This window comes from Lentinula edodes, assembly GCF_021015755.1.
Source record: "Lentinula edodes strain Le(Bin) 0899 ss11 chromosome Unknown C8R40scaffold_25, whole genome shotgun sequence".
NCBI classification, from domain to species: domain Eukaryota; kingdom Fungi; phylum Basidiomycota; class Agaricomycetes; order Agaricales; family Omphalotaceae; genus Lentinula; species Lentinula edodes.
The window spans coordinates 456,778-482,439 of record NW_025764331.1 but is presented as its reverse complement, the minus strand read 5'-3'; the positions used below and the strand labels follow the sequence as shown (position 1 = coordinate 482,439).

The following is a 25,662-nucleotide window of genomic DNA, read 5'->3' as shown; positions in this document are numbered from 1 at the left end:
CGAGCAAAGTTCAAGGAAGAGATTTCTCTGGGCCGGATCTCTGCCGGAATGTCACCAGAAGACGCTCAACAACTGTTAGGAAATTTCCGTACTGCACCAATGGCAGTACTCGAGCAGCGACCAGGAAAATTCCGAATTATTATCAACCATTCCTATCCAAAACTCAATTTCACCTCACCACCACCACACTTCACTGCGCCACCCACCGAAATAGCGAAATCCATAAAGGTCATCGATCCAGCCAAGATCTCCATCAACTCTCTCATAGACTCCGATGACTTCCCGTGCGACTGGGGAACATTTGTCAATTGTTATTTATTAGTCGCTGACGCACCCGAGGGCACTCAGGTCGCCATTTTTGATGTAGATGCAGCATTTCGTAACATCCCAATTCACCCTTCTGTGCGACACCTGGTCTGTTTATTCCTAGACGGTCTCATTCATCCGGATCTCATGCTGAACTTTGGGGAGTGCTCGGCTCCAGGCATATGGGGACATGTCGCAGATGCCATGGTCAAAATCCTCCTACACCGAGGGGTCGAAGCACTACTTAAATGGGTTGATGATTTCATATTCTTTCGCTACCCAAAAACCCGCACCTCCACTGGCTCTTTCACATACTCTTATGACGAATCACTCATCTGGGACACTGCCGAAATTCTCGGCTGGCCATGGGCTCCAAAGAAATTTGTTCCATTTGCACACTTCTTCACCTACATTGGCTTCTTGTGGAAACTAGACCTCAAAACAGTCGAGCTACTGGCAGATAAGAAATCCAAGTACCGTTCCAAGCTTGCCCCATGGCTTTCAGAGGAGAAACTAGTCAAAGATAAGGCCGATTCCATTATTGGCACCCTTAATCATGTCTGCCTGGTTGCTCCCGAAGGACGTTCACGGCTCATTCACTTTTACCGATTCCGCGCTTCCTTCAAAGACTCCACATCCACTCTAATCAAACACCGAATCCCCAACGATCTACGCACTGACATATTATGGTGGGATCAGCTTCTGCAGCAGGACTTCGTTGGCATAAAAATCGAACGTCCGCCGGAATTTTCAGACGATGTCATTTTCATTGATGCATCTACATGCTGGGGGATAGGTCTCATTCTCAACGGCAAGTGGCTAGCATGGGAACTAAGAGAGGGCAGACACATCGGCTGGGCCGAGATGGTAGCTATCGAATTGGCAATTCGCACCCTCATTTCCACCGGTCGCTCTGGACTCAGAATTCGAATCTACTCAGACAACAAAGGAGTGGTCGGAGCTCTCCATCGCAGCTGTTCACGCGGTCCTCAGCAAAACTTAATTCTGCGGAAAATTGTCGAGCTGATGCAGAAGCACAACATTTGGGTAGAACCCGAATGGGTATTGACTCATGACAACATCGCAGATGCCCCGTCCCGAGCTCACTTTCCCCCGCGTGCACTCCTTCACCCACATCCACCTGCGATACCTTCTCATTTGAAATTATTTGTCCATAATTCAGTATCGTTCCATGACCCACGCTTGATTCCTACTTAGCATATATATATTATTCCAAGTAACGACCTTGATACACATTGTACTGAGATACCCTTAACTCGTTTAATAACCATAGGCCAACTGTATTTGACACTCAACTAAACAAGCATCACGTGCACTATACATCCTCATTTCACACTACCATGGTCAGAATACACACCACTCACATCGCTACCCCCTCTCACCCGACTCCGTTGCGCCTCAGTGCAAGAGCGAGGAAATTGATGGAAGCCTCTGTCTCATCCAAGACTCAAGGTCGCAAACACAACAACATCGCTGAATTTTTGGACTGGGCCCACCAACATCGTCTACACGCCAAGGACGTTTTACCTGCTTCCGAAGTCACACTCTGTGAATATGCTGCAGAATTTGGAGGGAAACTAGCTGGTGCCTCAGTCAAAGCCAAGCTTTCTGCAATCAAAGGTTGGACTATCATGAAGGGATACGCCTGGCAGGGTGGAGATCGTCTTCGGAAGGTTCTCGCTGGTGTAGAACGCTCCGCTCCGCCCTCTTCTTTCAGGCCAAAGCGAGTGTCACGAAGCGGCAGAGGCGGAGTGACTAACGGAGCGGGAAAGCGGAGCGACTGAGCAGAACGGTGAGGCGGAGCAACTGGACAAGGCAACAAGGTGGAGCGACTAAGCAGAACGGCGGCAGGCTGGTCCCAGATAATGACAGAGATATATTGAGTATCGTAGTCATAGGTAATAATAAGTAAGCACATACCTGGTCCCAGATAATGACAGAGAGGTCAAGATAAGGGACCAGGCTGTGGAGGGTTGGCTATATATACATAATCCGGTCTGCGAGAAACAACGATGTAATACTGTACAGTTTAGGAACAAGGAAGGTGGCGGAAGCCAATAGAAGGAGAAGATGGGTCAGGTGGATCAGTAATCGATGGATCAGTAATCGATGGGGGTTTGACAGTGATGGGATGATGTATCGTACAAGTAAAGGCGTCGAGACGGTGAGAAAAGGAAAATGATAGGGGCTGCATACTTTATGACATTACCCCCCTCCTTATGACCATTGCCCTCGATGGTCAAGGCTTTGCCGCTGTTGGGTGTTTTTTATGAAAGGCCCGAACAATTTTTGGTGCTCGACTGAGGTTGGCTGCGGGTTCCCAAGAGTTGTGCCCTGCGTCGTAACCTTTCCACTTAACCAAATATTCCAACTTCTTCCATCGAACCCGGCTGTCTAAGATCTCCTCTACTTCGTATTCCGGTTCGTCTTCATCCTCTAAGTATACCGGCTCTGGTGGTGTTGGTATTTCGCCATTAATGGAGTTGCCTTTCCAGGGGTATAGTTTATCAACATGGAAGACGGGATGGAGGCGATCTAGGGATAGGGGAAGGTCAAGGCGGTAGTCTAAAGGGCCAATTTTCTCCAGAATGCGATAAGGGCCAAGCTGTCGATCTCCTAACTTTTCACTGGAAAGCTGAAGGTTAATGTCCTCTGCACTGAGCCAGACTAGGTCTCCAACTTTAAATTGATGAGCTTTCCGCTTCCCGCGTTCGTATCCCTCCTTCTGTTGTTTCTTTCCTAGGTGTAAGGCAGCTCCGGCATCTTGTCGCGCTTCTCGGAGAATCCGTATACGGTCATCCACAGCTGGAATACCGCTGCGTTGGCCCACTGGGATATTGAACAGGGGAAGATAGCCGTAGGTTAGCTCGAACGGGGACATGCCTAGTGCAGAATGAGTCCGTGAGTTAATCACAAACTCCGCCATGGGAAGGTGCTCTGCCCAGTCGTCTTGTCGTCGTCCTACATAGAGGCGGATGTATTTCTCTACTTCCTGATTTGCTCGTTCGGTTTGGCCATTAGACTGAGGACGGTATCCGGAGGTTAGATCTGATTTAATTCCTAGCCTAGCGAGAAGGGATCGCATGAGTTTAGCTGCAAACTGGGGTCCGCGGTCGGATTTAAAGTGAAGAGGAAGACCATGGAGACGGAAGATCTCTCGGTAGTAAATATCGGCAACGCCTTCGGCTGTGATGGAGCTGGTGCAAGGAATAGCGTGAATTTGTTTTCCATACAGGTCTGTGCAAACCAAGACAGCATCGTAGCCTTGGGAGTTAGGTAGCTGTGTTATCAGGTCAACCCCTACCTCTTCCCATAGACCGGATGGTACATCTAATGGTTGAGTTACGGCCCGTGGGTGTCGCTGGATCTTCTTACGGGCACAAACCTCGCATCCCTCAACGTATTTTTCCACAAAAGAGCGCAACGTAGGCCACCAGAAATGGGTACTGACCAAGTCGAGCGTCCCGTGTAGTCCGGGGTGTCCTGCAGTTGGATGGTCGTGGCATTGACGGAGTACCTCAGTGCGTAGGTCGTCGTTTGCTGGTACGTATACTCGACCTCGGTAGTAGACCAACCCATTGTCTTCTTCCCATTCAGCTATCCCATTGGCCAAGCGCTGTAGTCCGTGCTCTTTGACTGTTTTGAGACCCTCCAATACCTGTGCTTCCCGTTCTGAGGCTTTCCGGATACGATCCTCTAAGGGGTTCTGTAGGATCGAAGCTGCAATTTTTACGAAGTGGCCAGGTTTAAGGACTGTCTGTTGTCGGTTATCATCGCTGTCCGATACATGATGAACTGCCATGCGGGAGAGAGCATCAGCTTGGGTGTTTACTCTGCCAGGGCGGTGGATCATATGAAAGTCAAACCGTGACAGATAGAGGGCCCATCGGGCTTGTCGGCGGGTGAGGTCTTGTGCAGTGCGCCAGAATTCGAGGTTCGAATGGTCCGTAATGATGTCGAATGGTTGAGGGAGTCCTTCTAGAAAGTTCCTCCAATCCTTCAGTGCTTCAATGATGGCAAGCATCTCTCGATCGTAGATTTCATAGTTTCGTTCCGCTGGCTGCATGGATGCCGATCTGAAGGCTACCGGATGCCATTGGCCATCGTCTTGCTTCTGCATAAGGGCGCCTCCCGTGGCAAAGCCTGATGCGTCTACCTCGATTCGAGTAGGCCTGTCTGGTGTCCATAGAGCAAGGATCGGTGCGGAGATGAAGGCTTCTCGAAGGGTATCAAATGCTTTCTGTCGAGTGTCGGTCCAGGTAAAGCTGGTGTCTTTCTTCGTCAGGTCGTTCAGAGGTCGTGCTATTTTGGCAAAATTCCGGATAAAGCGTCGGTAGAAGTTTGCAAATCCCAAGAACCCTCGTAGTTCCCGAAGGTTAGTAGGGACTGGCCAGTCACGAACAGCCGCTACTTTTACCGGATCCATTCTCACCTCCCCTTCTGAGATGATGAGTCCGAGGTATTCAATCTGTTGTTGTTCAAATTCGCATTTTTCGGGTCGTAGGTAGAGGTCGTGCTTTTCTAACCGGGTTAATACTTCCCGTACCATTCGTCGGTGTTCCTCGAGATTGTTACTGAAGATAAGGATGTCATCTAGGTAGACTGCCACCTTGCCGGCTGCAATGAGATCAGCAAAGATAGCATTCATAAGTGCTTGGAACGCGGCAGGGGAATTTGTGAGACCAAAGAACATGACCTTAGGCTCGAACAAGCCTCGGGTTGTTGCGAACGCGCCTTTCCATTCATGCCCCTTCTTAATCCGTATGTTATTGTAACCCCAGCGGACATCAAACTTCGTGAAGTATCTGGCTCCCTGAAGTCGGCTAATGATGTCAGCAACTAATGGGAGAGGGTATCGGTTCTTCACAGTGTACTCGTTCAGTTTCCGGTAGTCTTGTACGAAACGGAGTTTCCCATCCTTCTTCTTTACGAAGAAGACCGGTGATGAGATTGGTGATTTTGAGGGGACGATATAGCCTTTCCGTAGGTTTTCTTCTAGGAAACGATCCAGCTCCTCCTGCTCGTTTAGGGACATGGGATAAATCTTGGTACGCATGGTTGCCGGTGCTCCAGGTACGAGATCAATCGCATGGTCCCAAGGTTGGTGGGCAGGTAATCGTTCGGAGGCGGATTCTGAGAAAACCTTCTTGAAATCACGATACTGCTCAGGGACCATTTCTTCGAAGGTTTTAACGGGTTTGTCTCGGTTGGCTTCCTCTGCTAGCTGCTGGGAGTAAGTGAATCCTGCGGCGCACCAGACTTCCTCCGTCTGTTCCTCTAGAATTCCTGCTTTTACCCATGCCCGGCGAGTTTTATGATTGGCTCGAATTCGGTGTATTGGTGGTTCTTCCACCGCTGCTGATTCACTCGGTTCAAGGGTCGCTTCTAGTGGCACCTCAATGTGGGGGTTTTCTGCGGGAGGTTCCAGTTCCGGGAGTTCGAGGATCGGGGTTTCTGTGTGAGTGGCGGCTAGATGAGAGTACAAGATCTCCTCGTCTGGGACTTCTTCTATCGTTACTCGAGGAGGCTTTACTGAAAGTCGTCCTTTCTCCCAATCAATCTCCGGATTTACCTTCCGTAGCCAGGGGAGTCCAAGGATGATGTCTTCACCTCCTAGGTTGGTGATCAGAAAGTCCATCCATCGCTCTTGATTATCCACTGTGAGTGCTAGACGTGCAAAATGGGTTATCCGTCCAGCTCGGTTAGGTGTTCCATCGATATTAAAAACGTCGATTGGTTTATGGAGGGGTGCACATCTTACATGGTTCCGGGTGACAAAGTCTTGGTTTAAAAACAGGGCGGTAGCTCCACAGTCTACCATGGCTGCAGTTGTTATACTGTGATTCCTTCCTCTTAGTCTCGCATGAATTCGGAAATGTGGGGAGGTAGAGTTTAATTCCCGGATCGACGATATTGTACATGATGGGTGCGAGTCATACGAGGAAGTAGCGAACATAACAAACTGATTACGGGGTACTCTCGGTGCAGCCGAAGCGGGTACCCTCTTTAAAAACCCTGTTGAAAGCCAGAGGACGAGGAGGACATAGCGTTAGCACGATCAAGTAATTCCCTTATTTGACCAATCTGATTGGAAAAGTCCTGGTTAGGGGGGCTCGCAGTAGCAGCTACGGGTGCAGGAGCAGATGTTGGGGTCGAGGACGCGATTTGGACGGATTCGTTTGGGAATAGGGAGAATGGCGCGGGTCCCGTAGCGGATATCTGTTGGCGTCGAGGTTGCTGGCGTCGGCCTCGGTCTCGTCCGAGTCCCATGAATTTGTCTTGGCAGACTGCTTCCAGATGTCCTCGACGTCCACAGTAGCGGCAGGTGGTTTCTCGGTGTGGGCAGTTTTGCTTGACATGACCTTGGGCACCGCAGCCGAAGCATCGTCCTCGCATGCGAGCTAGGAATGCTTCCCTAGTATTCCCATTACTGGTGTGGGTTGCATCAATGTCCATAGCGTGGGGGTCAGCAGGGGTAGTATGAGCGGTATGCGTGGGAGGGTATCCAGAGTTCCGGCCAGTCATGGTGGGATCGTGCAGGTAGACATCCACCGATATGGCCCGTTTGATTGCCTCCTTCAGAGTCGGAGCAATTCCTTGGGCAATGTTTACGGTGATGAGGTGTTGTCGGATCTCTGGGAGTAATGCAGTGAAGAAACGTTCCCGCAAGTCAATATCAGACATTTCAGTCCGATCTCCGATATCCTTGAACTTCTGAGCGAATTCCGCAACTGTCTGTCCTTTACTTTGCCTGAGATTCTTGATCTCGCTACGGGCTTCCATACCTGGGTCCATTGGTTCAAACCGTTGGCTAAATTCCTTCAGAAACGCCTCCCAATTTCCTCCGAAAGGGGGATTTTCCGCATTGAAATGTAGCAGATGGGGAGTTGCCCAATCTCCGGCACTTTCTGTGAAGAAGCCCAAGGCGGACTTGATGAGTTTTACTTGGCTTTTGGCGAGATCCGGTTGTTCTGACGCCCAATTCTGGAACTGAGCCATGAAGCGACGGGCTTCAGCGCCATCTTTACCCTTGAAAACCTCGGGTTTGTTCATGCTTGACTTAGAGGATGAGCGTTCCTCCATAGCTGTAGCAAGGTTAGCTACTTGTCTGATGAGCTGAGCCATGAGATCCTCCGCAGAGGTGTTTGGGGCAGGCAGGATAGGAGTCGACATGATGGGAGTAGGCAATCGGGGCTGGGGAATCGGCAGGAAGGTTATATTGCTCACAGTGAGTGGCTCTCGGATTGAGTTCGAAAGGGCGTTGGGGCAAGGTTGAGACTGGCAATCGCGCCAAGTATCGTCGTTGTTATGGGCGTGAGCTTGGTCTCTGGGGTCAAGTGCGTGCGGGAGTGCGGAGCAGTCTATACTGTCAACAGGTGTTTCAGAGTCGGGCGGAACTGGGGAAGACGTGGTGTCTATAGACCCTGCAAGGACAACCTTATCGGTAGGCTGTCAGTGCAGTAATGGATCTTGACCTAATGTCACGAAGCGGCAGAGGCGGAGTGACTAACGGAGCGGGAAAGCGGAGCGACTGAGCAGAACAGTGAGGCGGAGCAACTGGACAAGGCAACAAGGTGGAGCGACTAAGCAGAACGGCGGCAGGCTGGTCCCAGATAATGACAGAGATATATTGAGTATCGTAGTCATAGGTAATAATAAGTAAGCACATACCTGGTCCCAGATAATGACAGAGAGGTCAAGATAAGGGACCAGGCTGTGGAGGGTTGGCTATATATACATAATCCGGTCTGCGAGAAACAACGATGTAATACTGTACAGTTTAGGAACAAGGAAGGTGGCGGAAGCCAATAGAAGGAGAAGATGGGTCAGGTGGATCAGTAATCGATGGATCAGTAATCGATGGGGGTTTGACAGTGATGGGATGATGTATCGTACAAGTAAAGGCGTCGAGACGGTGAGAAAAGGAAAATGATAGGGGCTGCGTACTTTATGACAGCGAGAACCAGTCAAAAAATCACATCTCTCGGTACTCCATGCAGAGTTGGATCTCTCCGACACAAATGGACTGGACTGTTGTATCGCCGCCGCAGCCGACCTCATGTTATACAGTCAACTTAGAGCTGGAGAGATTCTTCCAACAAATTCATCATTCTCCCGATACAACACCAAGTTCATGCCCAAGATCTCCGACCTCAGCAAAACCAACGCTGCTGGTTCGAAGAGACTCTTCCTTCCGAGAACTAAAACCAGCCAAATGAGAGGTGACAAGGTCATGGTTCCAGTCCAAAAAGGCTCTACAAATCCCATACTCTCCCTCGATAATCACATCCGCGTAAACGAGCTCAGACCCTCAGACCCGCTCTTCGCCTACACAGACACTAAAGGCACCAAACGAATTCTCACAAAGACTCTATTTTTACGTCGCTGCAATACCATCTGGGGTCGTCACAACATCAGTCGCCGCACTGGCCACTGCTTCCGAATCGGAGGTACTACCTACTACCTACTCGCAGGAGTCAATCCAGACGTTGTTCAAGTCTTTGGGAGGTGGAAATCCTCGGCCTTTCTCAAATACTGGAGGAATCTCGAATCTCTTGCTTCTCTACATCTACACAGACATCATTCCCAACAATCCCACTTCTCTAGAGTCTCTACCGAGAATGTTACATGCTGTCATCGTCGCAGTACCTACAGGAAATAGCATACATTCTTATTTCTCCACTAGAATCACATTCTTTCGGTACTCTCACTAACATTAGTTGGTCAACTGGCTTATACATATTTTCATACATCGATATCACTGCTGAGTTTTTCAAGGAGCTCTCATTCACCCTGGTCTTGGTGTTTCACACCTACGGGTTTGTCGGTCTTCATCTCGATGCGCCTCAGGCTTCCTTCGTATGGGTAGTCTGATCTCCGGCCTCCGCACCCCCAGGTTGTGTGGAATAAATATTCCTATGCTCTTCTCAGCTTGGAATAAATATTCCATCCTCATGGTTGTCCTGGTAGGAGGCAGAGGAATTGGAAGAGGTTTCGCGAAAGGAGGAGGTGGTCTTCGCCTTGGCCGTATTGTGCTCGGTGGACTGGAAGGTGTAGTAAGCAAGTAGCCAGTCGCTCCTGCTACGAACTCCATGTTCAATGCGGGACCACCGGGGTTCATTGAAAACAAAGGGGACTCCGCGTTGTTTCGGGTTGTTCTTCCAGTCAAAAAGAACCTGCTCCGTATAGATGAGATAGGCTGAGAAACATTCGAGGTAATCGTCTCGATTTGTTACCATCTGGAAAGTCCTTCGTACAAAATCTGCAATGGCCAGCGCGTGCTCCGACCCCGTACGGCCGTGTGATTTTTCCGTGATGAGAAAGGCCTCTAATGCCTTAGGCATGGTCTTTGCAATTTCGCCGAAGTCATCTGTGGAAACCCGTGCGAGGTCAAAGTGGGATAGATCCTTGGATTTGATCCGCAGGTCTGTGCCCGAAAGGGAGACAGTGTTGTCAGCTCGGCGACGATTCGCTGGGTTGCTGCAGACCATCTTGGGGTTGAAGTAGGCTATAGAGATATGCTCCGGCCAACCCTTCCGTAAGGCAGTGATAACCTCAGGAAGAATCCTCACAGTTTGGGATACAGCCATGGTGTGGTCCTGTTCGCTGGGGTCAGGCAATGCTACAGTGGAGGTGCTAATGCGACGCTCAGCTGGAGAGCGAGAACGAGAGCGATAGCGACGTGGCGAAGGGGACTGCGAGCGATGGTGCCTTCGAGAGCGACGTGCCATGGGTGATCGAGAACGCTCCCGGCGAGGAGTTGGAGAATGACCTCGCTGAACGTGCTGGCCTGGTGAATGAGGCCTATGAAGTCCATATGGGGTGAGCTGATGGTGGGGCGTGGACAATGGGATTCGGGGTCGTTGGCCAGACTCAGACCGGGAGGAGCGTCGGTGGTTTGAGAGGAGTGGAAGAACTTCATGGTCATAAATGGTTGGCCCAGGCAATTGAAAGGGGGGGAGCAGCGTGGCGAAGGACGGTGGCGAAGGAGGAGGGGAGTGGTTGCGCTGACGGTTTAGAGGTGGGGCACCATCTGGAGAGCGGCTTGCTCTCCTTGAGCGGGCAACAGCACCAGACAGCAAGTGCGAGATTGACATGTCTGCCCGGGACCTGCCCCGGTGGTTCGATGCTAGCCCCTGGCTGGAGGCACTGCCTGCAGAGCGTTCTGTGGTAGGGGTTAGTGAACCCAATATGTTGTAAGCAGTGTGCATACCAACTGAATTCCCGGAGCGAGACGACGCAACCGCAGTGGGGTACCTGGGTACGGAATTCAGGAGAGCTATGCAAGGGTCAGCAAGGGTGAGACGTGCTCAAGCGAGAGCACGCACCTTGTATGTGCATTGAGGCATTACCCGCATGGGAAAGCCGTGGAGTGCTAGTCGCTACAGGAGAGAGCAGACAACGTAGAGGATTGACTGCCCCCGCGAGACCAGGCAAGGCAAGGGTGGGCAGTCGGCGGCTAGAGGCACTGCGGCCAGTCGGTAAGGTTCCTGGCAGCTTGATAGTAAGACGAGGAGGGCCCAAACGCACTGTCGGGCACCCGAAATGAGAATCCGTGTGCCCAAGAGAGCGAGTGTGGCTGACTTCATAAACGGGGTCCCTCCCACCTGGTCCCACAAGGGAACAGCCGAGCCCACCCATCTTCACTGCAGCGAATGCTCATCCAACTTGGGATGGTAGACTGCAGCAAGAATGGAGGAAATATAGAACAGGATTGGTGTATGTTTACAGATATGAATAGGACCGATTCACTCTTCCGAGTCGTCGTAATCTGGAATCTTCCAAGGAACCGTCCAAACCAGTATCTAAACAATGGCAGTGTGACGCAGTGGAATCCGATAGATTGCATTCCCTTCCTCAGTACTAGTCTCCCTGTCGATGAAGCCGTATGCACTTAGGTTATGTCGATACACACCGAGGGGGCGATAGGCACCTTTACTATTAGACATTTCAGACCCCCCCTTACTGTTGGACTAAATTTGTAAAGATCCTCACTGGCACATCCCTCACTCCACACCACTCCCATGCTGCAGATGTTTTCCCGTTACTCATCTTGACACGTTGCATCACGATTCACAAGACACAAAACATCCACGAAAATCCGTTGTCTCTGAATAAGGCAGACGGCCACAATCCCCATATCCCTCTTCTTCATTCCTTGTAAAAATCTGCTATAAGCCTTGGACATCTTGGCCTCCAGTCGCTCTTTCCGTTTTCGAAGCCAATGAAATGACTTGGATTGCAAAGCATACATACATATATCTCTTGCGAACTACTTCACAGGGGGTAAGAAGGTCACATTGTTTACCAGGGAACGAATACAAATACATCCGATTTCATTCTGTTCTCAAATTTCTACAAGGAAATGTAGATCAGACATGTGTGAGTTTGAACATAGTTATTGTACTCACCATCCAAAAAATCACCCACCACTTCACCGTCCATAAGATCCTGCTCCTTAGCAATTTTGATCAGATTCTGGAACGGAGGGGCAGCCATATGGTCTTTCAATCCAGCAGCACCTACAAGGCAACTAGTCAATCCATGGACTATATATAGAGAATAAGCGTAGGAGGGGCAAAAAGCATACCATCATATTCCTCCTGTGAACAAAGTTCAAAGTTAGTTTCGTAGTATCGTACAAAATCGAACAACATACCACAACAACGAATGTAGGTAAATATTTTCCCTCAGCGTCTATGCGACGAGTTACACGATAAGTGAACTATGGCCAGATGTTGAATGAATGGTCATTCGTTTCCTACTTCTAAAAACGGAGAACTCACAGTTCCAGGCTCTTCGTCACTATTGGCGCGTTTCTGGATAAGCTTGAGGAGTTCAGCAAGAGGCTCTTCCTAATTGATACATGAGCGTGTTGTTCAGCACGGAATAAAAGATTAGAGCGCTCACTTTCCCTGGTTTGGCACGGACACTCGCAACGATCATGAGCCTTCCGGAAGCCGTATTCTGGCTGCGAGGCATGAGAGCGAAAAGGATTTCAATTTGCCATGATCCATCTAGATCGAAGGAATGAGAGAAGTGGAACGTACGGAGGGTTAGCTAAAGACATTTGTGAAGACATGTGTGAAGACTTGGCCGTGCGATAAGGAATGCAAACGGCTGCGGGGTTTCTCTTATATATACAGCGGATATTCCCGAACGGTTTCTAGAATTATCAGCAGCCAAAGCAGCCAACGCCGACTGGAGATCGATCTCGTGCAGCTCGAACACAATAGTGAGAAAGACTTGACACCTACCGCTGTATCGAAAATAATTCTGTGTAAACCTTTCCTGATGTTAGCAGCACTACTTCCGCAACTGATGTGAAAGAGACCGAGTTAGGATAATCAACAGGTTCCATTTGAGATCAATCAATGCTACATAAAAAACACAGGTAACGGTGATACAGTGAAAACGCAGAAATGCATAAAAATATATGAGAAATGGGAGCAATGGGTTGATAATGAGTGTGCAAAGTAATACGAAGTTCCGTGAAGATGGAATGAGAACATGATGCTAAAGGAGAGCGTGTAACAAATGGGTTCCGGTTGAAAGAAGAACGACCAACTTGACTCGATAGAATCACAAGAAGAAAAAAACTAACAAGGTTGACATTCATATTTAATCATGCTATAGTGCATGCTTTTTGACTGAAAATCGGAATATCTTGAACAACCGCAACCGAATGTCTATGTTCATCTTCAGACAATCCCACAGATTCGACAATAGCCTTGTTCGGAGCTTCGCGAGGAGTGTATAATGGGAGTGGTGTAGGATCAATTTTGCGATCTCCGTTTGAGTAGTAAAACTGGGAGTAGGGAGGGAGTATGGGTGAAGAATCCGAGTCCGAATGGTCATTAAGAGCGTCATGAGTTTCAGGTTGTGAGTCGCATTGAGCCGTTAAAACTTGATCGGCATCGACTGGGGTTGTTGGGCGAGAGGAGGATGGTGATGGAGTGGACGAGGATGAGGCGAGCGACAAGGACAATTCGAATTTACCCCTGCCATGGTTAATACGAGGAGCGGGTGAAGCGAACTTCACAGGTACAGAGAACGTGAGGCTTTGGTGGGCCCTCTGCGTAGAGTCAGGGACGTCGTAAGACATGAACAATGTAGCAATGATTTCGTGTCGGACAGTAAGAAGAGGTCCAGCGAGATTAGTCGGTCGCAGAATCCGGTTACCAGCCCATTCGATGGAATCGTCATCATCGTTTCCGGGAACGTTATGCATCACTGGAATGTTCGTCTGCAAAGTATACCAGGTCGGGATATCTGTATGCGTAGCATCGTTTGCGAAGATATAGTTCTCATTTTGCAAGAGATATTGCCCATCTTCAGAGGGAGGTAGGAGGGAAAATGTACGCGAACATGAACCGGTAGGCTTCCCGCTTTGTGAGTAATAATCCATTGACAATGGTGACCTTTGGGTCCAGCGGAGAGGGAGATTCGGTGGTTGCAGTTCCTCGGCGGGAAGCGGGTAGCGGGACTTGTATTCTTTGGAAGGCTGCGACCTACGTAATAAATAATGAGCTCTAAGAAATACACACATCACTCGATCTGCACCAAGCACTGACCTGCATTTATCTTTCTGTATAATGTCCACACGGAATCCCACCAGCTGCAGTCGCTGACACTCTTCCGCCTTTAAATCCTTCGTGCGAAGTCGCAGGGTGAGAGTAGCCCGGTTATCCTCCACGTTCACATACTCCGGTACCGATGCCAGAATGCGTATCTTGGAAAGAATCTCCGGAGGAATCTGCAGCTTATCGGTGTTACGAGAGGTGGTAATTTTATTACTGTTCAGCAGATAGGTTATCGGAGACACAGGTCCCGGCGTATCTTCACTGGGCAACCCGAAGAACCGTTTCATAGAGACATTGTGCTCGGCAGTGGCGGTACGCTGGCCGGAGCATATAGCAGAATATATACCGCTAAGAGACCACGAGGAGGAGGAGGAGGAGGAGGAGGTGCGGTGATGAGGTGATGTATCACGTTTATGATTCCCGACGTCGACATATTTTGCGGTCGCAAATAGTTGATAAGAAACACCCGAACCATCCATCCCGAATGAAGAAGAAGCCGGCAACCAGCCTGGAACATTTATGTTGAAGGTAGCGTTCCATCGGCCTGAACGAGAAAAGAAGAGCGAGTTAAATATATACATATGCATGATCTCGGAAATATATAACGCACAAGATTGTCCAGGTATTTCGTCTCCGTCATTGCTCAGCAGCACAGGATGATCATGGGGTACCAATTCCCTCGTTATCGCGCACAAACGAACGGCAGAATATCCAATCGCCGGTGCGGAAACTTCACTTTGACCCTCCAACAATAGTTCCAACGACTGGAGAAGGACTTTTGCGGGCTTTCTGCTCAGGAAATGAGGTGATAATGTAATCTGAACGTGTCCAGAAAGTGAGTACGCCGACCTATAGGGATGGGATTGATAAGTATGTGTATTTTCCTCGAAGGGTTGGAGCAATAGCTGCCACTCACGAACGATCCGGGTCTCCAAACATGTGCAGAGAGTTCTGCATGGGCACGATTTTGATCGAAACAGACATTGGGGATTTGAATTGTGGATAACGATAGTAAGAGTTGAGAGACGAGTCTATAAAACAGAGAAGGGCGTTACGGAGCGCAGCGTGTAAAAGTCGTGGCGATCGTGATGGGTTATATGGTGCATTCACAAGACGCTTTGACGTGTAAAAGAAAGACAGAGAAGACAAAAGGAACTGGAACAAAAGAACTTTTTGATTGTGATTCCGTCATGTGTATGTAGGTCCAAGAAACGTTTTGGACCAGGAACAATACATTAAGCGTGACGCGTGCGCCGTGAACAAAGCATTCCTTGACGCAGAAACAAAGCATTCTTGATCGCTAAAGACTGCTAAAGCTCTGAAGATTGAAGAAAGCAGGCAATGTGAACAAAGCACGTACTTCAATGTCATGCCTGTGCCAAAGTCGGTTTCGACAAATTACTATGAAATCCATACCTTACTATACCCGGTGTATCTGGCACAACATTGAGATGTTGCCAACGAGGCGTGTCATGGAATTCAAAGCATATTTCAACATTCAAATTTGTAGGTTGATTGATTTGAAGCGGATACAGCAAGGGAGGCACGGTATATAAGACTCGTACCGGATAATCTGTCAAGCAAACATCTTGGATACAGCCAGCTCATTCTCTGCTCTTCTACGTTTTTCTTTGCGAATAGACGATGCTTGCTCTGCATCTTTGCGTACATTGTACTTTTTGCCTTGTTCTCTCCTGATCGCAGTTCGCACAGCAGCAGGTGTGACGAATTCTAGACGATGATCAGCATTCTAGATGAAACAACGGTTTGCCAAGGTAGGTGCCCCTTACCTGGATTAGAATAAACTGTCGCGCCGCCGAATGCGCCCTCGAAAATGCGTATAGGTGTGAGGACAAAACGAGGGCCAATTTCTACCAGCGTCATCTGAGGAGGACCATTCGGGGCTAGTGGATCTTTCTCTATCATCTTTGGCGAAGTTTCAGTGTTGAAAAAGGGTCTTCGGAGAAATTAGCCACCTGAAAATTACGGAACCATATCTTCTGGTCTACGATGGAGAATGTGAGAATGTGGTCCACAAAAGGTTTAGCCTTGCGGGCAGTTGGTGGAACACCAAATATCTAATGTCGTGATTCAGGGATATGTAAGTGAACAGCTGGGACGGATACTCACATGCGTGAAAAGCTCTTTGGTCAATTTACCCCATTCTGTCTCGTCGAAGTTTTTATCAAAGCTCAGTAAGCCTCTACTTCCCTTGAGACAATTCCCAGTCATTTTTAGTTCGTCCATAGTGTGCACGTTCTGGACGTGCATTTTTATGCTGGGTCCGTTTGGCATTTTGGCAGCCCATAAATACAGGTCTTCGTGTCTTCGAGCTTCGAAGTAAAGGGTGTTGTTACAGTTGTTGAGATCCGCAAGTTCAGGAAGTAGATGTAGTTGTGATTTCGAGTCGAGCTTTGAGTCTATCGACGCTTGAGCAAGTAGTGTTTGCTGATGAGAAAATCTGTTACTCACCCTTCTTCACATGCGGTAGAAGGACTTCGAGATCGTTCATCAAGTGCCTCATACGATGAGTAACTCCTCGCGATGAAAGCAAGAGAACCCTCTGTTTATTCTTTCTGCTCTTAGTTGCAGGTACTGCTTCTATTTCCTGCATCTCCTCTCCAGAATCTGAATCATCCAATTCCTTCATATCGTCTGCTTTCTTTTTTCCTTTACGGTCGCCGGTGTGCGTTGCCTTGATTGCATTGGCCCTCTGAGCTTTTAAGATTGATGCCATGGTGGTCGCGAAGAAGTTTTCAATTCGGCGCTCATTTAGACGCCGTTAGACTCTCAGAACAGTCTGAGTTACAGGCTCACTTACAGGTTCGCCCTCACAGCTCAGACCCTCTTCAGGCAATTGCAGGTTTAGCTTTACGGGTGATTCTCTTGTCAGTAACAATACTAGAAATATTAGCGCAGTATGTACTACAGCATGGATTCTTAAAAAAGATCTGCGTACAATACGAATATGAATTATCCAGGGAGGCGCAGCAGCAACAAACAAACTCCCATTCTCCCGGTCCCCTGATATATGATAGTGTACTTCTCTTGACCTCTTGTGTTCTGTTTCTCTGCAGACTGAGATAGCGGAAACACAGGGAAACACCGAGAATCAAGTGGGCGCTAAAGTCATCACGAGGGTGTTTAGCTCAGCAGGCGTCGGGATTCAGAAACCTTGACAACTCACCATCACCATCTTCTTCTCCAAGGTATGTGGCCTGTCCAAGTGCCTTTGCTCCATTCTTCGACCTCGCACTCCCTCACTGTCCTCCAAATGCATCAGTCCCAGTCTCCCAATCCCAATTCCGATCCCAGTTGAAAACTGAAAAGCTAAATTGGCCATGCCAGACGCTGATACCAACCGTAAACGCTCTCGTTCTCCTTCCGATAGCGACCAACAAAAACAGCACAAGAGAGCTAATATTGGCTCTTCCAATCCATTAGAAGAATCTTCATCCACCCCTCCAGGTCATTTTGCTTCCTGAACCTTCAAGTGTTTTTACATATGCGTTAACTGTTTTCGTCTCCAGCCTCCTCCGACAATCATGCTGCTGTCTCAAAACCTGACGCAGAGGCTTCCAAGTCGTCTACAGCCACCACTTCCGCAGAACCTTCAGCTTCTTCGAGTGGAACCGCAGCACCTCCGCCTTCCGCCATGATCCATATGCGCTGCTTGATAGTCACTCAAGACGCATCCATTATCATTGGCAAGGGTGGGTCTCATGTCAATGAGATCAGGGAAAAGAGCGGCGCTCGAGTGATGGTATCCGAAAGTATACCCGGGAATCCCGAACGAATCCTCAATGTGAGCGGGCCTTTGGATGCGGTTTCAAAGGTATGTCAAAGTTTGTGCGCTGTCTGATCATTATCAACACCTTTCCAGGCCTTTGGTCTCATCGTTCGCCGCATTAATGACGAACCATTTGATGTACCGTCTGTACCTGGCAGCCGAGCGGTCACTATCAAATTTATGATTCCCAACTCCCGCATGGGCTCCGTTATCGGCAAGCAGGGCTCCAAGATCAAAGAAATTCAGGATGCCAGCGGTGCAAGACTCAACGCCAGTGAGGGCATGTTACCTGGTTCTACTGAGGTCAGGCATTTTAAGTGGTCGTTTGTCCTTTATTGATAGTGGTTTTTAGCGAGTCCTTAGTGTCGCGGGTGTCGCTGATGCAATTCACATTGCCACGTACTATATTGGCAACATATTGATCGAGGCTCAAGAACGCATGCCTCCTACCTCTGGTTCAAGTTATCGACCTTCTAGTAACACCAGTAGTACTCGACGCCCCCCTGCCACTACTGGTTCGACGCCCTATGTTCCTGGATTCTCGAGCTACTCTGCCGGAAATCCCTCCCCGCAACTTCAAACACAGCAGATCTACATTCCAAACGATTTAGTGGGATGTATCATTGGCAAAGGAGGAAGCAAAATCAATGAGATACGACATATGAGTGCCAGTCAGATCAAAATTATGGAGCCTGGTGCTGTAGGCGTTAGCGTGGCCGGAGCGCCAGCACCAACTGGCGGGGAAGGAGAAAGATTGGTCGTGATCACCGGGCAACCGGCCAACATCCAGATGGCTGTTCAGCTACTGTATCATGTTCGTATTTTCTTTGGCTCGATGAAGATGTCTTCTGACATGATCGATCCAGCGTCTCGAGCAAGAAAAGCAAAAGCAACTCCGCGCACAGACTTCTTCCTCATCATCATCAGCTTGATGATCATTTATCTGCTTCTCTGTCGACTCTTCCTTTTTTTGGTGTCAAATGTCCAATATGGCAGTCTGTCTTCGTTGTCTCTCTACAACTGTTTGTCCTTCATCGCACCCTGTTCTTCCTTTCTCACATATATTTCCCTCAATATCGTACTACTGTCCTCTGCCGAAGACGGGTGCTCTGTTTATATGTCGGCTCTTGTTCTTGTTCTTCCGAAAATTTTCGTCCTGTTGTCTTTCTTTTCAGATTGTACGACTAGTGGCCTGCTGCTATTCGAAATCTAGTTAGCGCTAAAATTCGTTGACCCGTCTGCCTTGTCAGAGTAGACCTTCTCTATTTAATCTCCCCTACGACCCAATCCCCTCTTGCTCACCCGTAACCCTTGACTGCGTAACGGATATAGTCCCGTCCGTTCGTCACCAACTACCGCCCCGTACTGTAGTATCCTTATTCACTCTCTCCCATTCGTTTCTGACTCCGAATTTCACATCACTTTCATCAGCCTCATCATCGTCCAAAAGCTGTAGCGCTCTTACAGTAACATCAACTCGTTTGAACGCTTCCTCTGCTGTGTTGCACACACATTCAATCACTCGTTACTACCATCTCATTGGTGCTTTGAACATTCTGCATACATATGTACGATACCCAACGCCAGCCCTCATTAATCAAAGTGTATCACATTCCGCCGCAAGCGCTGCCTGGCGCTATTGCGCAGTACGTGCCATATTCAAGGACGAGGACGCCCAGGGCAATAAACAAATAGGTCGCGTCGAAACCTTCCCACTGCGGGACCATCGAGATTCCGGTGTCCCAGTGCACTGTCGTCCGATCTACACTACTCACCAGAGGTGCCGGTGATCCTTCGTATAGGTTAGTGGCATTATAACATACATTTATCAGAACGGCTTAATAAGAACAAAGTGGGGCTACGTTTTTTGCTTCCTGCCAGGAGTAACTTGATAGAAGTGCGAAAATGTACGTGCGGCTGCAAGGTTCGCATTCCGGCAGACACGTTTGAGGACATTTGACCCTGGTCACTACTCATTTAATTATCCGAGGAAAGGGGGATAGACTATTCCTAAACATCTTTAACTTGCGATGCAAGGGGTAGAGACTCTAGAGGAGGCTGTTCCTGCTTGCGACCCAGGGGGTGAGGCCTAGAGATGTTGAAGGACTGTGGACGGCACCATCGGCTCTCGTTTGGCTTTTACAATGAGCAGGATCGAACAGTCATTATACCTCTCTTACAACAGCGTACTTATGACTCGCCCAACGATTATAGACATATACTTTTAGTTTAACCTTGTCGGGCTGGGTACCTGCCTGTACCTGCACGACCGCTAAGTAGTATCCGACCGTAAAGGCTAGTATCCAACAGAAGGGGTTTAAATACCAGTGTTGTGCTATAGATTATGGCATCCTCCAACCCTCTCAACACACACAGCGCTGGTTCGGTATGCAAGCCTTTCCTCATTAGCTCCCCACTGACCCACAATCACAGTTATCCTCTTTCGCACCTGTGGTAAAATTGCTGGTCAAGTGCTACTATCAAAGCTCATAGTATGTTTTCTAAGACATGATTCTTCCTAGAATGTCGTTAATCAATCTGTTACTAGGTCCTTTCCCCTGGAGTTCCAACGACAAGAACTTTAGTATTCCTATACCTAGAATCTCAGCCGGCACGTTATGTTCTTCCAAAACACGTCCTCATGTTTTGTTGCTCTTCTGTATTTTGGTGCCACCCTTCTTTGGGCATCCATCCAGGTGTTGGCTTCTCCAGTACCCAACCCCAATGTCGATATCGCTCAGTACGAACGACGCACTGATTTTAGCTTCGCTAATTCTCAACGTAAGTTGAAAGCTCACCAGAAAATGAACGAACGTATTGACTGTCAACAACAGTTTCAAAGCGAGCAATAGAGGTCAATGTCGATCTTGTCATCGGCGGCGAAGGCAAAAACGAGCACTGGTACCTATTAATTGGGCCTCAACTTTTCCAAGCTGGAGCCAGAGACTTCGCAACGATGGATGCCACAAAGAGCAAACTTACGACCTCGAGTTACAACTGGGACGAAGTTGAGAGCCAGCTTGGTGGAGATTACTACATCTTACCCCTCGGGAAAGCGACATACAAGGATGCCGATGATCAGGCCAAAGCCTTTGCCAAGATCAGAGAAATTCGGATGACAAAAGCTGCTGCGAAGAAGGGGGGTAACTGCATGGACTACAATATGGATGTCTTGAAACTGGAAAAGAAACAGCGCCATATTACCCAGGAGGTGGTAGATGCGTATAAGCTGGAGTATGATGATAACTACACCAGGGTATCAAAAGCCGTTTGGGGAGTCGACTTGCGGCCATGATGACAGGGTCAGTGTCTGGGTGTAAGCCTGTGTAAGCCCTATGATTGTGATTGAAGTAAAGGGATTGATCCCTACTGTTTTGATAGTTTTACCTTCATGGATAATGGATGCGCAATGACAACGAATAATCGAGCATTGCACGAGTGAGGCGATTCAGGATAGCTCAGGAGCTCATGAGGGTATTGCAAAAATTTTGGCAGTCCGTTTTTGTTCTCCAGTGGTCCGTCGCCGCTACGGCCTGGCTACGGCATCTTCCTCCTCGCCCCCGCCTCTTGTGAGAAACACCTTGATATTGACATATTCCACGCGGCATGCATGAGCAATTCCCGAAGGTAACTTTTAGGCGCTCTCCTGACGGAATACGTGCGTAGTACATCTGCCACCCCTCGTCGATGGATTTGACTCCCCATCCTTACATTGAAATGTATGACCCCTGCCTCCCCTCCCTTCTCCTCGTAAATATCAGCAACCTTGTATGGAGTTTGGACACAGAACGTTTTGCGGATATCCGAAATTGTCTATGCAGGATCAAATTTGTAAATTTCGATCGCGATTTAGGTTGCATCGATATCCAGCTATGCCATGAGATTAGCCAGACTTCAACCATTCAGGTGATGAATTAATTTGTGTCTATGTGTGTTGTTTGAGTGATTCTTTGAGCGTTCACTATAGCGAGATTCACTTTCGCTGGACCAAGCTGGACCTCGGAGCTTCATTTGGTCGGCCATTCAAACCCACTACGCTGCGGCCCGCCATAATAAATCATCTTCACAAATTGTCTTCATCTGTTCTGTCACAACTTTCAATAAACGGTACCGAATCCTTGAATTGAGTTACACAATTGCGTATCACCAGGTTCCCTGCGTGTTTTTTGTGGCAGATCGGAGTGTTCATCAGTACACTGTGTAATACATACTGCGGTCTCCCATTTCATTGCATAGGTTAGCACCTGGAAATACACATGCTTCTTTACCTGACACCGGCGTAATGGCTATACAAGTACTTTATTTCGGGAAGTGGGTACTGAGTTTGAAAGAAGAGAGAATCCAGGCCCGCTTTGTCGCTTGAATAGTAGATTTTTTCCGGAATGCCAGAGGCTGCCCAGGGGGTATAAATAATAGTACTGTGCTCGATATCATGGACGTCAATATTTGTCAAGACTCTTAACAGTGGTAACACACACCTCTAGCGCTGGTTCGGTATGCGATCCATTTCCTATCAGGTTTTGTTTCTCCTACTGACCCAGTATGATACGATAGCTATCATCTTTCACACCTAGTAGAATTGCTGGTCAATTGTTACTAGTATCACCTTCGTATGTCTTCGACATATACATCTTGTTTGTTGATTGTTAATCTGTGACTAGGTCCTTTCCTCGAAGTCCCAACGACAGTCACTTTATCAATCCCGTACCCAGTACACGCCTAAGCCAACACGCCATGTTCTTTCAAAACACTCCCTCGCGTTTTGCTACTCTTTTGTATCTTGGAGCCAGCCTTATATGGGTGTCGGCTTCCCCGGTACCCAGCTCCAATGTCGATCTCCAATACAAACGACACACTGGCTCCAAAGCAGTCGCTGATCCCCATAGTGAGTTAGAAATTTGCCGGTCGATGAAGATATTGACTGACCATAATAGTTTACAAGCGAAATTTAGAGGTCAATGTTGACCTTGTCATCGACGGCGTCGGAAAGTCAGAGCACTGGTTCGTGGACGTCGGGCCCACTCTTTTCCAAGCTGGAACCCGAGACCCGTCGACGATGGATAAATTCAAGAGCAAACTCACAACTTCACATTACGAATGGGACAAAGTGCAGCACCAGCTTTCCAGTTCCCACAAGATAAAGCCCCTCGGTAAAGCCACGTTCAAGGATGCCGCTGATCAGAAGACGGCCTTTACAAAGGTTGAAGCAATCAGGATGAAAGCTGCTGCTGCGGTGAAGGGAGGTAATTGTTTGGACTACATTACGGATGTCTTGGAACTGCTCAAAACAGAGGGTCATGTTACTGAGGAAGTGGTAGCTGCGTACAAGAAGGAGTATGATGATAACTACACCAGGGTATCAAAAGCCGTTTGGGGAGTCGACTTGCAGCCCTGATCAGGGAAATTCAAGTGCGATATGGCTCACGCTTGACGGAACGTCTTCTTGAATGCGAGTAGTATCGTTTGACTGTACCAGTAGTTGTATAGACACTAAATATGATGTCGGTTGATCAAAGCAAGGTTTATCACTCCTTGGTAAGTCTGATAGTACAGGATAAATCCAGCCTGTCCCTCCTTCAACGTGGCGACTGGACTGTGTCGTTAAGGACCGGTGCCTCGAATAATGTCACAAGCACCTAAGTGAGGAACTTCTGACCCTCTTTTACGGCGTATTCTAGAAATATCTCCCAGCGTTTCTGCCAAGCTCCGAGAGCATGCGCCTTCTCTTCCGGTTCCATGCTCGAGAACTGTCAATGTCTTCATTAACAGGATAAACTTCATAAGGATTTATATATCACACCTTGATACTATCCTTAGCCATCTCCCCGAGCTGAATAAGACCCGTGATTTCACTTGCTGCTAGAACCTTCGAGTAGGAAGAACGTATGGAGTGAGATATATTGAGGGGAATGGAGATTACTCACTTGGAAATAGTCAAATGTCAAACCCATGTTCCCGAATACGGACGGATCGTCGGAGCAGAGAGCGACGGAAACTCCTTGATTCAACAAGACAGGTAGAGGGTGCATGTGCATTGAAGACGTGAGCCGCTATGATACAGAATTCGAAGTTCACTTTGTCAGCCTGAAGTGTCGTCACGCAAACTCACAAGGATTTCATTCCTGTGTACAGAGATCACTGTCAGGTTAGATTGTATGCACAAGTCAAATGTATATACACGTACGAAATCGGGCATACTTCAACTGCGATCCCGCGTTCTTTGCAGAGTTCTATCAGCTTCGGGTGTTTGACCAAGGAGAACCTAAGTATAGAAGTGGATCGCCATTCAGCATTTCGCCCGGTCCCAACAGTCGAACCTCCACAAACCCATGTCCGATCCGTTTGGTACCTAGCAGAATCGCATCATAGAGGTTCATATCCGCTTCTGTCCCGTCACCTAAGGTCTCTCCACCGTGGAAAATGAAAGGTATTTCTGAGACGCCAGCTTCTTTTTGCATTTCACGGAACTTCAGGAGAGGCTCGAGGTAATAAGTCAAGGGTTTGAGAACGTTTTCGTCGCCAACAAGGTCGAACCCTATTGAGTGGGAATTAGCAACCGAGGTAAAACCAGAAGAAGAAGGGGCAACACACCGGCGATGAGATGGGGGAATTCTTTTTTCAGAGCAATGCAGTCCCGAAGATACCACTCGAGTTCGGCTGGTGTGATAAATCTGATTGTAGAATATATGATCTGAGGATTGAGGTATATCACAGTGACATTCAAGTTTCTGGAATACCAACGGACCTTCGCGGCAATAAAATCGTCTTCTCTACCCTTTGCTTTAAGCTCCGCTTTCACTTCGCCAACTACGTCCTCAAAATCTTTCAATACCTCCCTGTGAGCAAGTTGCCGTTGACCGTCCTCAGCAATGAAAGGTCTATTGGAATGAATTCAGGTTAGTATCGAATCAATGTCAAATATCGAGGCCCAAGAGAACAAACATTGCGTCCCTGAGGAAGTTAATTCTGGGTTCAACGTAAGATATTCCATCTGCGATGGAACTGAGGATAAATTCTCGAATATATTGCCTCTGAATCGGCTGGTATCGCACAAGGGGCTACCGGGAAGTCAGCTTTGGAGCATATATGGGGGCGCGGATCGACGCACTGCGCTGACGATAAAGGTGCTTTGAAACTTTTGCCAGATCTGGAAGTATATCAGGAAGGATACCTCAAATAAGTAAAAGAAAGTAAGAACAGACCTTTGTAACCGTGTTATGCGTCACATATGCTTCAGTAGGATTGATCGTCAGAGCAGCAGTGATCCAACGATCAAAGCCGTCCGGTCCACCAAGCTTGGGATCGAAGCTTTCCCGGGCTTTAAGCATGGGCACCCAAGTGTCAGGGATATAATCGTGATTGGTCAAAGCAATTTCGCCGGCTGTACGAAGATGTTGGGGCAAAGCCGACATTTCTGGAAGAACATGACCTATATTGGTTGCGTTAAGAGCTGTTGAAGCTCGAACATGCATAGCAGGGTACTTCATTGCAGTTTTCAAAAGGAACGACACGTTGACAGTCGCGTCAAGGTGTGCATGAAGGAGTCCGCCTTTGGGCATCTAATGAATACAGTAGTTCGGTCATCGTTATATTCATCATCCAACGGTAAATCTGGGTAGACATCCCTTTCCCAAGATTTTGAACAGCTTCGTTTGCACGATGATACTGCGACCTGTTTTGATCCATGAATTAATGCATTTGTTGGGGTATGCATGGAGAAATACCAGTTAGAAATTCCATGCCGGGGAATGGATGAGGGATGCCTTCATATTCTCGGTTCCAGATAGATGCAGCTTCAGTGGCTCGGACTTCTCGAATGACTTTATCAGCTAAAACCTCTAGCTCAGAAAGCTGGCCTTTCTTGTGGTCTGCGCGTTGAGCTCTGTCGGCGAGGATCAATTCCTTTCTGTTTGCTTCATATTCTTCAATTGCACTTGGCGCGGAAGGTGACATTTCCAGAAG

General features: G+C 48.3%; 10 protein-coding genes across 10 annotated transcripts; 6 read left to right on the top strand and 4 right to left on the bottom strand.

The window, feature by feature from the left end:
- Nucleotides 1–1,170: 1,170 nt before the first annotated feature.
- On the top strand, nucleotides 1,171–1,431 carry C8R40DRAFT_1000509 (uncharacterized protein; the record flags this gene model as incomplete). The annotated part of the gene is made up of 1 exon (XM_046222746.1): nucleotides 1,171–1,431. A coding segment is annotated over one exon (261 nt), but the record flags the coding sequence as incomplete, so codon positions are not given.
- Nucleotides 1,432–1,667: 236 nt separating this feature from the next.
- Nucleotides 1,668–2,111, top strand: C8R40DRAFT_1172432 (uncharacterized protein; the record flags this gene model as incomplete). Its single annotated transcript, XM_046231852.1, has 1 exon — nucleotides 1,668–2,111. The coding sequence occupies one exon, from the start codon at nucleotides 1,668–1,670 to the stop codon at nucleotides 2,109–2,111; it is 444 nt and encodes a 147-aa protein (XP_046084732.1).
- Nucleotides 2,112–8,281: 6,170 nt separating this feature from the next.
- On the top strand, nucleotides 8,282–8,551 carry C8R40DRAFT_991498 (uncharacterized protein; the record flags this gene model as incomplete). The annotated part of the gene is made up of 1 exon (XM_046236728.1): nucleotides 8,282–8,551. A coding segment is annotated over one exon (270 nt), but the record flags the coding sequence as incomplete, so codon positions are not given.
- Nucleotides 8,552–11,248: 2,697 nt separating this feature from the next.
- C8R40DRAFT_1112925 (uncharacterized protein) lies at nucleotides 11,249–12,400 on the bottom strand. Its single transcript, XM_046228431.1, has 6 exons — nucleotides 12,238–12,400; nucleotides 12,114–12,182; nucleotides 11,987–12,052; nucleotides 11,918–11,930; nucleotides 11,739–11,849; nucleotides 11,249–11,682 (listed from the first exon to the last, which is right to left on the bottom strand). Exons 1-6 carry the CDS (start codon nucleotides 12,307–12,309, stop codon nucleotides 11,675–11,677), a joined length of 339 nt encoding a protein of 112 aa, XP_046084730.1. The 5' UTR covers nucleotides 12,310–12,400; the 3' UTR covers nucleotides 11,249–11,674.
- A 552-nt stretch (nucleotides 12,401–12,952) lies between these two features.
- Nucleotides 12,953–15,100, bottom strand: C8R40DRAFT_1253699 (uncharacterized protein; the record flags this gene model as incomplete). The annotated part of the gene is made up of 5 exons (XM_046233738.1): nucleotides 14,827–15,100; nucleotides 14,521–14,759; nucleotides 13,902–14,454; nucleotides 13,345–13,838; nucleotides 12,953–13,233 (listed from the first exon to the last, which is right to left on the bottom strand). Exons 1-5 carry the CDS (start codon nucleotides 14,892–14,894, stop codon nucleotides 12,953–12,955), a joined length of 1,635 nt encoding a protein of 544 aa, XP_046084729.1. The 5' UTR covers nucleotides 14,895–15,100.
- A 386-nt stretch (nucleotides 15,101–15,486) lies between these two features.
- C8R40DRAFT_1049749 (ribosome biogenesis protein BRX1) lies at nucleotides 15,487–16,647 on the bottom strand (the record flags this gene model as incomplete). Its single annotated transcript, XM_046224586.1, has 5 exons — nucleotides 15,487–15,641; nucleotides 15,701–15,836; nucleotides 15,887–15,988; nucleotides 16,041–16,330; nucleotides 16,383–16,647. 5 exons carry the CDS (start codon nucleotides 16,645–16,647, stop codon nucleotides 15,487–15,489), a joined length of 948 nt encoding a protein of 315 aa, XP_046084728.1.
- A 604-nt stretch (nucleotides 16,648–17,251) lies between these two features.
- Nucleotides 17,252–18,632, top strand: C8R40DRAFT_1049808 (uncharacterized protein; the record flags this gene model as incomplete). Its single annotated transcript, XM_046224590.1, has 5 exons — nucleotides 17,252–17,378; nucleotides 17,441–17,745; nucleotides 17,794–18,003; nucleotides 18,053–18,514; nucleotides 18,567–18,632. The coding sequence occupies 5 exons, from the start codon at nucleotides 17,252–17,254 to the stop codon at nucleotides 18,630–18,632; spliced, it is 1,170 nt and encodes a 389-aa protein (XP_046084727.1).
- Nucleotides 18,633–19,946: 1,314 nt separating this feature from the next.
- On the top strand, nucleotides 19,947–21,074 carry C8R40DRAFT_374826 (uncharacterized protein). The gene is made up of 4 exons (XM_046234868.1): nucleotides 19,947–20,086; nucleotides 20,134–20,192; nucleotides 20,249–20,481; nucleotides 20,535–21,074. Exons 3-4 carry the CDS (start codon nucleotides 20,319–20,321, stop codon nucleotides 20,993–20,995), a joined length of 624 nt encoding a protein of 207 aa, XP_046084726.1. The 5' UTR covers nucleotides 19,947–20,086; nucleotides 20,134–20,192; nucleotides 20,249–20,318; the 3' UTR covers nucleotides 20,996–21,074.
- A 1,360-nt stretch (nucleotides 21,075–22,434) lies between these two features.
- On the top strand, nucleotides 22,435–23,095 carry C8R40DRAFT_1172423 (uncharacterized protein; the record flags this gene model as incomplete). The annotated part of the gene is made up of 2 exons (XM_046231851.1): nucleotides 22,435–22,585; nucleotides 22,635–23,095. 2 exons carry the CDS (start codon nucleotides 22,435–22,437, stop codon nucleotides 23,093–23,095), a joined length of 612 nt encoding a protein of 203 aa, XP_046084725.1.
- Nucleotides 23,096–23,336: 241 nt separating this feature from the next.
- C8R40DRAFT_1172422 (uncharacterized protein) lies at nucleotides 23,337–25,653 on the bottom strand (the record flags this gene model as incomplete). The annotated part of the gene is made up of 13 exons (XM_046231850.1): nucleotides 23,337–23,447; nucleotides 23,501–23,566; nucleotides 23,625–23,750; nucleotides 23,810–23,822; nucleotides 23,885–23,962; nucleotides 24,028–24,235; nucleotides 24,292–24,391; nucleotides 24,446–24,578; nucleotides 24,643–24,758; nucleotides 24,809–24,847; nucleotides 24,903–25,259; nucleotides 25,305–25,372; nucleotides 25,425–25,653. The coding sequence occupies 13 exons, from the start codon at nucleotides 25,651–25,653 to the stop codon at nucleotides 23,337–23,339; spliced, it is 1,644 nt and encodes a 547-aa protein (XP_046084724.1).
- Between the last annotated feature and the right edge of the window lie 9 nt (nucleotides 25,654–25,662).